This window comes from Aplysia californica, unplaced genomic scaffold, assembly GCF_000002075.1.
Source record: "Aplysia californica isolate F4 #8 unplaced genomic scaffold, AplCal3.0 scaffold01219, whole genome shotgun sequence".
NCBI lineage: Eukaryota > Metazoa > Mollusca > Gastropoda > Aplysiida > Aplysiidae > Aplysia > Aplysia californica.
Window position 1 is genome coordinate 102,303 of NW_004798489.1, and position 13,584 is coordinate 115,886.

At 37.3% G+C, this 13,584-nt stretch overlaps 1 protein-coding gene and 2 long non-coding RNA genes across 3 annotated transcripts in view; all 3 read right to left on the reverse strand.

The window, feature by feature from the left end:
- Nucleotides 1–830: 830 nt before the first annotated feature.
- On the reverse strand, nt 831–1,938 carry LOC118478923. The gene is made up of 3 exons (XR_004859365.1): nt 1,903–1,938; nt 1,547–1,618; nt 831–849 (listed from the first exon to the last, which is right to left on the reverse strand). It is a non-coding gene; the product is annotated as an uncharacterized LOC118478923 (long non-coding RNA).
- On the reverse strand, nt 1,936–4,132 carry LOC118478922. The gene is made up of 3 exons (XR_004859364.1): nt 4,092–4,132; nt 2,494–3,543; nt 1,936–1,975 (listed from the first exon to the last, which is right to left on the reverse strand). It is a non-coding gene; the product is annotated as an uncharacterized LOC118478922 (long non-coding RNA).
- A 319-nt stretch (nt 4,133–4,451) lies between these two features.
- The window catches only part of LOC101853279, a 13,590-nt gene continuing 4,457 nt past the window's right edge, over nt 4,452–13,584 (reverse strand). Inside the window, exons 3-8 of the mRNA XM_035973428.1 lie at nt 10,777–10,849; nt 10,434–10,505; nt 6,362–6,433; nt 5,585–5,657; nt 5,226–5,297; nt 4,452–4,524 (exon numbers count right to left, since the gene is read on the reverse strand). Of these exons, the coding sequence (XP_035829321.1) occupies nt 5,272–5,297; nt 5,585–5,657; nt 6,362–6,433; nt 10,434–10,505; nt 10,777–10,849 (316 nt within the window). The 3' untranslated portion in view covers nt 4,452–4,524; nt 5,226–5,271. The remainder of the gene's footprint in view (nt 4,525–5,225; nt 5,298–5,584; nt 5,658–6,361; nt 6,434–10,433; nt 10,506–10,776; nt 10,850–13,584) is intronic.

The window sequence follows — 13,584 nt, forward strand, 5'->3', positions numbered from 1 at the left end:
ATTTTTATCAAATCAGTGGACTTCAGACTTTTCTCAATAACAAACTTCTGGTCAAGAAAATACTGGTGGTATCAGAACGTTTACCACAGAAGGTCAAAGGCCAAACTAACAGCAGGCAGTGCTTGTTTATTTGTTAATGATCAAGTGAGTAAACATACTGACAGAACCAACAAACTGCAAGGAACATTTCAGAATACTAAATCCTCTCCAACAACCTCACACCCAAGGTTAAAATTAGCAGACAGCTCTTCCCACCTGTTTGACCAGACAAGTGGCTAGACCTTCTGATGTCACCAAACTTTGTACTGAAAGTAAGGAACAAAATGTTTTATCGTTTTAAATCAATGACCTTGTATCTAAGTGGCTTCATAACAAAGTCTACAGCTTGACATCATACAAGGAACATTGTTTTCTTGAGACTTTACTGGCTTTTACAGCACATCAATAAAGTTCCATGCAAGAGAAATAAAACTGAATGGTCAGCTGTTAAAATTGCCCGAGGTAATTATCCGGAGGAATGAGAAGTCCATTCAAGAGTAGCTGCATGGTGGCGGGAGTCTAGATGGCTGGCAATTGGCCGTTAGTTCTTGACTGACAGATGGAAAAATTGTTCACAGTTCTGTTGACACAATTTGATCATGTTGGTACACAGTTCTGTTGACACAATTTGATCATGTTGGCACAGCACTCTCCTTTGGCTGGTTGTCCTGTGTTGGCACAGCACTCTCCTTTGGCTGGTTGTCCTGTGCAGAAGGGGGATGCTACCACCCAGGGTGAGTAGAAGACCCTTGTTGTCTGAACAGGGGATCTGCTTCTTGGCTGGCTGTCAACTGTTGGCACAGCAGCTTTCTAAGAGAAAAGAAATAAGTTAGCTGGAGTTACTAAATTTGAGCAACGAAAAGAACGTAGATGCAATAGTGGTAACTTGGCGCACATTATAAAATATGACTACTGAGAAAAAGAAAAAAAAAAGAAGGACCCTGTTTTTGTTTTTTGTAAGTGTTTTAAGGCGCTCGCACTGCATAAGGTCATATGAGTATGAGCACGTGGGACATATTAAACTTTTTCAGTTGGTAGGAAATTTAAAATTTTGCCAGAGTGACGGCCAAAGCTTACTCTTATCTATTTTAGACCACCAAGGGATCTTTAAAGAACAAAAATCTGTCAGTAATTCTTTTTTTGAAGGTTTTTCATGTGCTTTGCTTTCAATGAATAAATATCCATTTATCATGAGAAGAAGTCGAGATATTTGCAATTGAAGGAGGTGGAGTTGACTGGTTTCAGAAGTAACAGTAGCGAGAAAATGACTACCAAAGATTTAAAGTTCTTTGAAACTGCAAATTTACATTTCTTGCGCCTCTAATCAACGTTTTCCATAAAATACACACATGAAAGTGTTTTTGAATGGACATACAAAGGTTATGAGTCAAAAACAATTTTTTAAAAATCCACACAGGCTGAAAAATGTCAATTTTTCGGATTTCATTGTTTTGACGAGCGCCTGATCTTACCACTATACATCACATATTATTTCATAGACAAATACCTCCTGCCGATGGTCCGGCCGTGGTACTCCTTGGTAGTCGTCCGCATCATCCTCCACTTCAGCGGACGGGTCCTGGTGATGAAGACATGAGTCAATTAGGAATATCCTCTCCTATCTGTACAGTTTGGTTTTTTGTTTTACAAAATATAGAGTCGTTATAAAATTGTTTACTGTAGGTTTAAAAGGACAGAAGGATAATCATAAAATCTGTCTGTAAATACGTTTAATGATTTTCCTTCTTCTGCTAGAAGAAAAAAATAAACTTTTACATTGATGTCAGACACAACCGGTAATTTCCTAAACTTACTGAAATAATAAACAAATTATGTTTCAAGACAAACTTCACAGACAAATACCTCCTGCCGATGGTCCGGCCGTGGTATTGTTTGGGTAGTCGTCCCGATCGTCCTCCGCTCCAGCAGAGGGGTCCTGGTGATGAAGACATGTGTCAATTAGGAATATCCTCTTCTATCTGTACAGTTTGTTTTTTTGTTTCAGAAAATAATATAAAATTATAAAATTGTTTACTGTTGGTTTAAAAGGTCATAAGGACATTTAGAAAATTTAGAAATACACACATGAAAGTGTTTTTGAATGAACATGCAAAGGTGATAAGCCCAAAAACAAAAATAAAGATCCAGTCTGGCCAAAAATTTCCGATTTCTCAGATTTCATTATTTTGACGAGTGCCTGATCTCACCACGATGTCTCACATATTACTTCACAGACAAATACATCCTGTCGATGGTCCGGCCGGGCTTTCCCTGGTATTTCACCACAATGCCTCACACACATATATATATATATCATTAAAAATCTCGATTTCATTTTGATTACACTTAAAAAATCAAGGATCACTATTTCTGAAAATAATTGTCGGGAATATCTAAAATATTTAAAGCACACTTTGAGTGAGCAATTTTAAAGGACATTAAAAAGCAAATTACCTTCTGAGGAGGATTAACATGCATCTTAAGCGATCCTCGGGTTGGAAGTCCTTCTTCCGGTCTTGACGATCACTCGGGCAGCATACCCGTGGAAGTAACCCAAGGCAGAGAATGTCGTGAGTGGCCGGAGGTGGCAGCCAAAGCCGAGGGTGGAGATGCTGATAGAGGGGACAGTGAGAGGGGAGACAGTGCGTCTTCGCGGATGGTTCGATGCATTGTGGGGTCAAGTCCTGATGGGCTTTCGGCGTCCGTGTTAGCGGGGTCATGCAGAGAGAGCAGTTAGGTGTCACCAGTAACCACGTCTAGCATGTGCATGGAGATGAGAGCTGTCACAAAAGCCTCTGACTGGAAAAGGGCCATGGAATGTCCGACTGCCATCCTAGTCATTGACCCAATGAGTGCCCTCGAACAGGTAAAGAGACCCATCCTGTGTGCAGACTGGCTAGATTTGACGCAAAGCAGCGACTCGCAAGGGCTGAACAGATCTTGAGCAATGGTCAATAAGGAGTTTGAGGCAATGAACGTGCTGATTAGCTTGCCGGCCAGCTCATCAACACGTTCATTTTTGCCTCAAAGTCCTACATGACCAGGGCTCGGGATCCATGCTGCCTTTGTGAGTCTGCTGCTTGGCATCACCTCTAGCCAGTCTGCATACAGCATGGGTTTCTTCACCTTTTCGAGGGTGCTCATCGAGTCGGTGACAAGGATGGCAGTATGACACTCCGTCGCCTAAATCCAGTTTGAGGCTTCTGTGGTGGCCTTCAATCCATGCACGTGCTGGGCGTGGCCTGGTGGCACCAAACTGCTTTCTCTGTGTGACTCCGTTTTCACGGGCACAGAGGGCCCATCAGGATTTAACCCCACGCCGCACTGACCCATCTGTGAAGACGCTTTGTCGCCCTTCTCACGTTCTCATCTGTCAGCGTAACTACCTTGGCGATGGTTACCCCTCTGGACAGTAACGACATCACTCGCCGAGGGCTGCTTCCAGTGGACTATACCGCCCAAGTGTGTCGGTGACGCTGACCCATTCGCTGGCCTTGGGGACATCTTCCTTGCCGATCATCCACATCAGGGAGAGAGGTTTAAATGTCACAATTACACTTATAATTTAATACAAAAGCTGTGTTGGTTTATGAGAAAAGTGTATTTTTGAAAATTATACTTACAATTAAAAGTCACAGCCTATTACATTTTTGAGAAAGGCCTTAATGCAAAAAATCAGAATTATAATTAAAAGCCAGAGCCACAGGTGCAAATATTTGTAGTTTTCTAGTCACAATATAGGAAAAAAAGTTTTAAAAATCGAGACTCAGTATTGAGGAGGAGATTAAGAACACATATTGCAAAGAGAGATACCTTTTGGGGCAGATCATCTCTCATGACTCGTCGTTATAAAATTGTTTACTGTTGCTTTAAAATGTCATTAGGACATTTAGAAAAATCTGTAAGTAATTAGGTTCAATCATTTTCCTTCTTTTCCTAAAAACAAAAATTAAACTTTTCAATTGAAGTCAGACACACCCAGGTATTTTCCAAAACTTATGGAAATAATAAACAAATTATGTTTCAAGACAAACTTCACAGACAATAAATACCTCGTGACGATGGTCCGGCCGTGGTATTTCTCGGGTATTCGTCCCGATCATCCTCAGTTCCAGCGGAGGGGTCCTGGTGATGAAGACATGTGTCAATTAGGAATATCCTCTTCCATCTGTACTGTTTGTTTTTTTTGTTTCAGAAAATAAAGAGTCGTTATAAAATTGTTTACTGGAGTTTAAAAGGACAGAAGGATAATAATAAAATCTGTCTGTAAATACGTTTAATGATTTTCCTTCTTCTACTAGAAGTAAAAAATAAACTTTTACATTGATGTCAGACACACCCGGTAATTTCCTAAACTTACTGAAATAATAAACAAATTATGTTTCAAGACAAACTTCACAGACAATAAATACCTCCTGCCGATGGTCCGGCCATGGTATTGTTTGGGTAGTCCTCCCGATCATCCTCCGCTCCAGCGGAGGGGTCCTGGTGATGAAGACATTTGTCAATTAGGAATATCCTCTTCCATCTGTACAGTTTGTTTTTTTGTTTCAGAAAATTAAAAGAGTCGTTATAACATTGTTTACTATTGGTTTAAAAGATCAAAAGGAATTTAGACAAATCTGTCCGTAAATACAATTCATCATTTTCCGTTTTCAATTAAATTGAAAAAAAAGACTTTTACATTGAACTCATGTCCATGGATAGGTATTTTTCTAATTTGATTGAACTAATGGACAAATGGTTTTCCACGACATATGTATCACGACTCAGTGGAATCCGGTACTCGTCAATTTTTGGGCATATGGAATTATTGGAATCATTTTGAAGGTTTTTCATATACCTTGCTTTCGATGAATAAATATCCATTTATCATGAGAAGAAGTCGAGATATTTGCGATTGAAGGAGATGGAGTCGCCTGGTTTCAGAAGTAACAGTAGCGGGAAAATGACCGCCAAAGATTTACAGTTCTTAAAAATTGCAAATTTACATTTCTTGTGTCTGTAATCAACGTTTTCCATAAAATACACACATAAAAGTGTTTTTGAATATACATACAAAGGTGATGAGTCAAAAGAAATTATTAAAATCCAAACTGGCTGAAAAATGTCCATTTCTCGGATTCCATTATTTTGACGAGCACTTGATCTTACCACGATGCATCACATATTACTTAAACAAATACCTCCTGCCGATGGTCCGGCCGGGGCATTCCACGGTAGTCATCCCGATCATCCTCCACTCCAGCGGAGGGGTCCTGGTGATGAAGACATGAGTCAATTAGGAATATCCTCTTTTATTTGTACAGTTTTTTTTTTGTTTCAGAAAATAAAGAGAGGTTATAAAATTGTTTACTTTAGGTTTAAAAGGACAGAAGGATAATTATAAAATCTGTCTGTAAATACGTTTAATGATTTTCCTTCTTCTGCTAGAAGAAAAAAATAAACTTTTACATTGATGTCAGACACACCCAGGTAATTTCCTAAACTTACTGAAATAATAAACAAATTATGTTTCAAGACAAACTTCACAGACAATAAATACCTCCTGCCGATGGTCCGGCCATGGTATTGTTTGGGTAGTCCTCCCGATCATCCTCCGCTCCAGCGGAGGGGTCCTGGTGATGAAGACATGTGTCAATTAGGAATATCCTCTTCCATCTGTACAGTTTGTTTTTTTGTTTCAGAAAATTAAAAGAGTCGTTATAACATTGTTTACTATTGGTTTAAAAGATTAAAAGGAATTTAGAAAAATCTGTCCGTAAATACAATTGACCATTTTCTGTTTTCACCTAAATTGAAAAAAAAGACTTTTACATTGAACTCATGTCCATGGATAGGTATTTTTCTAATTTGATTGAACTAATGGACAAATGGTTTTTAACGACATATGTATCACGACTCGGTGGAATCCGGCGCTCGTCAATTTTTTGGCATATGGAGTTATTGGAATCATTTTAAAGGTTTTTCATGTGCTTTGCTTTCGATGAATAAATATCCATTTATCATGAGAAGAAGTCGAGATATTTGCGATTGAAGGAGGTGGAGTCGCCTGGTTTCAGAAGTAACAGTAGCGGGAAAATGACCGCCAAAGATTTACTGTTCTTGGAAACTGTAAATTTACATTTTTTGTGCCTCTTATCGACGTTTTCCATAAAATACACACATAAAAGTGTTTTTGAATGGACATACAAAGATAAGGAGTCAAAAAAATGTTTTTTAATCCAAACAGGCTGAAAAATGTCCATTTTTCGGATTTCATTGTTTTGACGAGCGCCTGATCTTACCACGATGCATCATATATTATTTCATAGACAAATACCTCCTGCCGATGGTCCGGCCGTGGTACTACTTGGTAGTCGTCCGCATCATCCTCCGCTCCAGCGGAGGGGTCCTGGTGATGAAGACATGTGTCAATTAGGAATATCTTCTTCTATCTGTACAGTTTTGGGTTTTTTTTGTCATAGAAAATAAAGAGTCGTTAAAAAAATTTTTGTATGTATAGTATAAGGTTTTACGGCGCTCGCAACTGCTAAGATAAAATTGTTTACTGTAGGTTTAAAAGGACAGAAGGATAATCATAAAATCTGTCTCTAAATACGTTTAATGGTTTTCCTTCTTCTACTAGAAGTAAAAAATAAACTTTTACATTGATGTCAGACACACCCGGTAATTTCCTAAACTTACTGAAATAATAAACAAATTATGTTTCAAGACAAACTTCACAGACAATAAATACCTCCTGCCGATGGTCCGGCCGTGGTATTGTTTGGGTAGTCGTCCCGGTCATCCTCCGCTTCAGCGGAGGGGTCCTGGTGATGAAGACATGAGTCAATTAGGAATATCCTCTCCTATCTGTACAGTTTGGGGGGTTTTTTGTCATAGAAAATAAAGAGTCGTTATAAAATTGTTTACTGTAGGTTTAAAAGGTCAAAAGGACATTTAGAAAAATCTGTCCGTAAATACATTTGTGAGGTGTGCTGACAAAATGAGTTACTTCTCGGATTTGAGCATTATGGAAATTGATACATCAACTTGATAGGTGAAGTTTGTACAATTTGTGAGCCTGGAATGATACAAGACACTGTAGACCTGAACAAAATTTCATCAATTGAACATCTAAAGATCTGACCCCAGTTTTGATTTTCAGCCGATATCTCCATTCTTGGATCGTGACAAGTAATTCATTCTGTCAGCACATTTCACATTTGATAATTTTCTGTTTTCACCTAAGTTTAAAAAAACCACTTTTACATTGAACTCATGTCCATGGATAGGTATTTTTCTAATTTTATTGAACTAATGGACAAATGGTTTTCAATGACATATATATCACGACTCAGTGGAATCCGGTGCTAGTCAATTTTTGGGTATATGGAGTTATTGGAATCATTTTAAAGGTTTTTCATTTGCCTTGCTTTCGATGAATAAATATCCATTTATCATGAGAAGTCGAGATATTTGCGATTGAAGGAGGTGGAGTCGCCTGGTTTCAGAAGTAACAGTAGCGGGAAAATGACCGCCAAAGATTTAAAGTTCTTGGAAACTGCAAATTTACATTTTTTGTGCCTCTTATCGACGTTTTCCATAAAATACACACATAAAAGTGTTTTTGAATGGACATACAAAGATGAGGAGTCAAAAAAATGAAAATGTTTTTTAATCCAAACAGGCTGAAAAATGTCCATTTTTCGGATTTCTTTGTTTTGACGAGCGCCTGATCTTACCACGATGCATCATATATTATTTCATAGACAAATACCTCCTGCCGATGGTCCGGCCGTGGTACTACTTGGTAGTCGTCCGCATCATCCTCTGCTCCAGCGGAGGGGTCCTGGTGATGAAGACATGTGTCAATTAGGAATATCTTCTTCTATCTGTACAGTTTTGGGTTTTTTTTGTCATAGAAAATAAAGAGTCGTTAAAAAAATTTTTGTATGTATAGTATAAGGTTTTACGGCGCTCGCAACTGCTAAGATAAAATTGTTTACTGTAGGTTTAAAAGGACAGAAGGATAATCATAAAATCTGTCTCTAAATACGTTTAATGGTTTTCCTTCTTCTACTAGAAGTAAAAAATAAACTTTTACATTGATGTCAGACACACCCGGTAATTTCCTAAACTTACTGAAATAATAAACAAATTATGTTTCAAGACAAACTTCACAGACAATAAATACCTCCTGCCGATGGTCCGGCCGTGGTATTGTTTGGGTAGTCGTCCCGGTCATCCTCCGCTTCAGCGGAGGGGTCCTGGTGATGAAGACATGAGTCAATTAGGAATATCCTCTCCTATCTGTACAGTTTGGGGGGTTTTTTGTCATAGAAAATAAAGAGTCGTTATAAAATTGTTTACTGTAGGTTTAAAAGGTCAAAAGGACATTTAGAAAAATCTGTCCGTAAATACATTTGTGAGGTGTGCTGACAAAATGAGTTACTTCTCGGATTTGAGCATTATGGAAATTGATACATCAACTTGATAGGTGAAGTTTGTACAATTTGTGAGCCTGGAATGATACAAGACACTGTAGACCTGAACAAAATTTCATCAATTGAACATCTAAAGATCTGACCCCAGTTTTGATTTTCAGCCGATATCTCCATTCTTGGATCGTGACAAGTAATTCATTCTGTCAGCACATTTCACATTTGATAATTTTCTGTTTTCACCTAAGTTTAAAAAAACCACTTTTACATTGAACTCATGTCCATGGATAGGTATTTTTCTAATTTTATTGAACTAATGGACAAATGGTTTTCAATGACATATATATCACGACTCAGTGGAATCCGGTGCTAGTCAATTTTTGGGTATATGGAGTTATTGGAATCATTTTAAAGGTTTTTCATTTGCCTTGCTTTCGATGAATAAATATCCATTTATCATGAGAAGTCGAGATATTTGCGATTGAAGGAGGTGGAGTCGCCTGGTTTCAGAAGTAACAGTAGCGGGAAAATGACCGCCAAAGATTTAAAGTTCTTGGAAACTGCAAATTTACATTTTTTGTGCCTCTTATCGACGTTTTCCATAAAATACACACATAAAAGTGTTTTTGAATGGACATACAAAGATGAGGAGTCAAAAAAATGAAAATGTTTTTTAATCCAAACAGGCTGAAAAATGTCCATTTTTCGGATTTCTTTGTTTTGACGAGCGCCTGATCTTACCACGATGCATCATATATTATTTCATAGACAAATACCTCCTGCCGATGGTCCGGCCGTGGTACTACTTGGTAGTCGTCCGCATCATCCTCTGCTCCAGCGGAGGGGTCCTGGTGATGAAGACATGTGTCAATTAGGAATATCTTCTTCTATCTGTACAGTTTTGGGTTTTTTTTTGTCATAGAAAATAAAGAGTCGTTAAAAAAATTTTTGTATGTATAGTATAAGGTTTTACGGCGCTCGCAACTGCTAAGATAAAATTGTTTACTGTAGGTTTAAAAGGACAGAAGGATAATTATAAAATCTGTCTGTAAATACGTTTAATGGTTTTCCTTCTTCTACTAGAAGTAAAAAATAAACTTTTACATTGATGTCAGACACACCCGGTAATTTCCTAAACTTACTGAAATAATAAACAAATTATGTTTCAAGACAAACTTCACAGACAATAAATACCTCCTGCCGATGGTCCGGCCGTGGTATTGTTTGGGTAGTCGTCCCGGTCATCCTCCGCTCCAGCGGAGGGGTCCTGGTGATGAAGACATGTGTCAATTAGGAATATCCTCTTCTATCTGTACAGTTTGTTTTTTTGTTTCAGAAAATCAAAAGAGTCGTTATAACATTGTTTACTATTGGTTTAAAAGATCAAAAGGAATTTAGAAAAATCTGTCCGTAAATACAATTCATCATTTTCCGTTTTCAATTAAATTGAAAAAAAAGACTTTTACATTGAACTCATGTCCATGGATAGGTATTTTTCTAATTTTATTGAACTAATGGACAAATGGTTTTCCACGACATATGTATCACGACTCAGTGGAATCCGGTACTCGTCAATTTTTGGGCATATGGAATTATTGGAATCATTTTGAAGGTTTTTCATATGCCTTGCTTTCGATGAATAAATATACATTTATCATGAGAAGAAGTCGAGATATTTGCGATTGAAGGAGATGGAGTCACCTGGTTTCAGAAGTAACAGTAGCGGGAAAATGACCGCCAAAGATTTACAGTTCTTAAAAATTGCAAATTTACATTTCTTGTGTCTGTAATCAACGTTTTCCATAAAATACACACATAAAAGTGTTTTTGAATATACATACAAAGGTGATGAGTCAAAAGAAATTATTAAAATCCAAACTGGCTGAAAAATGTCCATTTTTCAGATTTCATTATTTTGACGAGCGCCTGATCTTACCACGATGCATCACATATTACTTAAACAAATACCTCCTGCCGATGGTCCGGCCGTGGCATTCCACGGTAGTCATCCCGATCATCCTCCACTCCAGCGGAGGGGTCCTGGTGATGAAGACATGTGTCAATTAGGAATATCCTCTTTTATTTGTACAGTTTTTTTTTTGTTTCAGAAAATAAAGAGAGGTTATAAAATTGTTTACTTTAGGTTTAAAAGGACAGAAGGATAATTATAAAATCTGTCTGTAAATACGTTTAATGATTTTCCTTCTTCTGCTAGAAGACATTGATGTCAGACACACCCAGGTAATTTCCTAAACTTACTGAAATAATAAACAAATTATGTTTCAAGACAAACTTCACAGACAATAAATACCTCCTGCCGATAGTCCGGCCATGGTATTGTTTGGGTAGTCCTCCCGATCATCCTCCGCTCCAGCGGAGGGGTCCTGGTGATGAAGACATGTGTCAATTAGGAATATCCTCTTCCATCTGTACAGTTTGTTTTTTTGTTTCAGAAAATTAAAAGAGTCGTTATAACATTGTTTACTATTGGTTTAAAAGATCAAAAGGAATTTAGAAAAATCTGTCCGTAAATACAATTGACCATTTTCTGTTTTCACCTAAATTGAAAAAAAAGACTTTTACATTGAACTCATGTCCATGGATAGGTATTTTTCTAATTTGATTTAACTAATGGACAAATGGTTTTTAACGACATATGTATCACGACTCGGTGGAATCCGGCGCTCGTCAATTTTTTGGCATATGGAGTTATTGGAATCATTTTAAAGGTTTTTCATTTGCTTTGTTTTCAATGAATAAATATCCATTTATCATGAGAAGAAGTCGAGATATTTGCGATTGAAGGAGGTGGAGTCGCCTGGTTTCAGAAGTAACAGTAGCGGGAAAATGACCGCCAAAGATTTACTGTTCTTGGAAACTGTAAATTTACATTTTTTGTGCCTCTTATCGACGTTTTCCATAAAATACACACATAAAAGTGTTTTTGAATGGACATACAAAGATGAGGAGTCAAAAAAATGTTTTTTAATCCAAACATGCTGAAAAATGTCCATTTTTCGGATTTCATTGTTTTGACGAGCGCCTGATCTTACCACGATGCATCATATATTATTTCATAGACAAATACCTCCTGCCGATGGTCCGGCCGTGGTACTACTTGGTAGTCGTCCGCATCATCCTCCGCTCCAGCGGAGGGGTCCTGGTGATGAAGACATGTGTCAATTAGGAATATCCTCTTCTATCTGTACAGTTTTGGGGTTTTTTTGTCATAGAAAATAAAGAGTCGTTATAAAATTGTTTGTATGTATAGTATAAGGTTTTACGGCGCTCGCAACTGCTAAGATAAAATTGTTTACTGTAGGTTTAAAAGGACAGAAGGATAATTATAAAATCTGTCTGTAAATACGTTTAATGATTTTCCTTCTTCTACTAGAAGCAAAAAAAATAAACTTTTACATTGATGTCAGACACACCCGGTAATTTCCTAAACTTACTGAAATAATAAACAAATTATGTTTCAAGACAAACTTCACAGACAATAAATACCTCCTGCCGATGGTCCGGCCGTGGTATTGTTTGGGTAGTCGTCCCGATCATCCTCCGCTCCAGCGGAGGGTTCCTGGTGATGAAGACATGTGTCAATTAGGAATATCCTCTTCTCTCTGTACAGTTTGTTTTTTTGTTTCAGAAAATCAAAAGAGTCGTTATAACATTGTTTACTGTTGGTTTAAAAGATTAAAAGCAATTTAGAAAAATCTGTCCGTAAATACAATTCATCATTTTCTGTTTTCACCTAAATTGAAAAAAAAAGACTTTTACATTGAACTCATGTCCATGGATAGGTATTTTTCTAATTTGATTGAACTAATGGACAAATGGTTTTTAACGACATATGTATTACGACTCGGTAGAAACCGGCCCTCGTCAATTTTTTGGCATATGGAGTTATTGGAATCATTTTAAAGGTTTTTCATGTGCTTTGTTTTCAATGAATAAATATCCATTTATCGTGAGAAGAAGTCGAGATATTTGCGATTGAAGGAGGTGGGGTCGCCTGGTTTCAGAAGTAACAGTAGCTGGAAAATGACCACAAAGATTTAAAGTTCTTGGAATCTGTAAATTTACATTTCTTGTGCCCGTAATCAACGTTTTCCATAAAATACACACATAAAAGTGTTTTTGAATGGACATACAAAGGTAATGAGCTAAAAAAAATTATTAAAATCCAAACTTGCTGAAAAATGTCCATTTCTCGGATTTCATTATTTTGACGAGCACTTGATCTTACCACGATGCATCACATATTACTTAAACAAATACCTCCTGCCGATGGTCCGGCCGTGGCATTCCATGGTAGTCGTCCCGATCATCCTCCACTCCAGCGGAGGGGTCCTGGTGATGAAGACATGAGTCAATTAGGAATATCCTCTTCTAATTGTACAGTTTTTTTGTTGTTTCAGAAAATAAAGAGTCGTTATAACATTGTTTACTGTAGATTTAAAAGGACAGAAGGATAATTATAAAATCTGTCTGTAAAAACGTTTAATGATTTTCCTTCTGCTAGAAGCAAAAAATAAACTTTTACATTGATGTCAGACACACCCAGGTAATTTCCTAAACTTACTGAAATAATAAACAAATTTTGTTTCAAGACAAACTTCACAGACAATAAATACCTCCTGCCGATGGTCCGGCCGTGGTATTGCTTGGGTAGTCGTCCCGATCATCCTCCACTGGGTCCTGGTGATGAAGACATGTTTCAATTAGGAATATCCTCTTCCATCTGTTAGGTTTGGTTTTTTTTGTTTCAGAAAATAAAAAGAGTCGTTATAAAATTGTTTACTGTTGGTTTAAAAGGTCAAAAGGACATTTAGAAAATTTAGAAATACACACATGAAAGTGTTTTTGAATGAACATGCAAAGGTGATAAGCCCAAAAACAAAAATAAAGATCCAGTCTGGCCAAAAATTGCAGATTTCTCAGACTTCATTATTTTGATGAGCGCCTGATCTCACCACAATGCCTCACATATTACTTCACAGACAAATACCTCCTCTCGATTTCGTTTCGACTAGACTTAAAAAATCAAGGATCACTATTTCTGAAAACAATTGTCGGGAATATCTATAATATTTAAAGCACACTTTGAGTGAGCAAT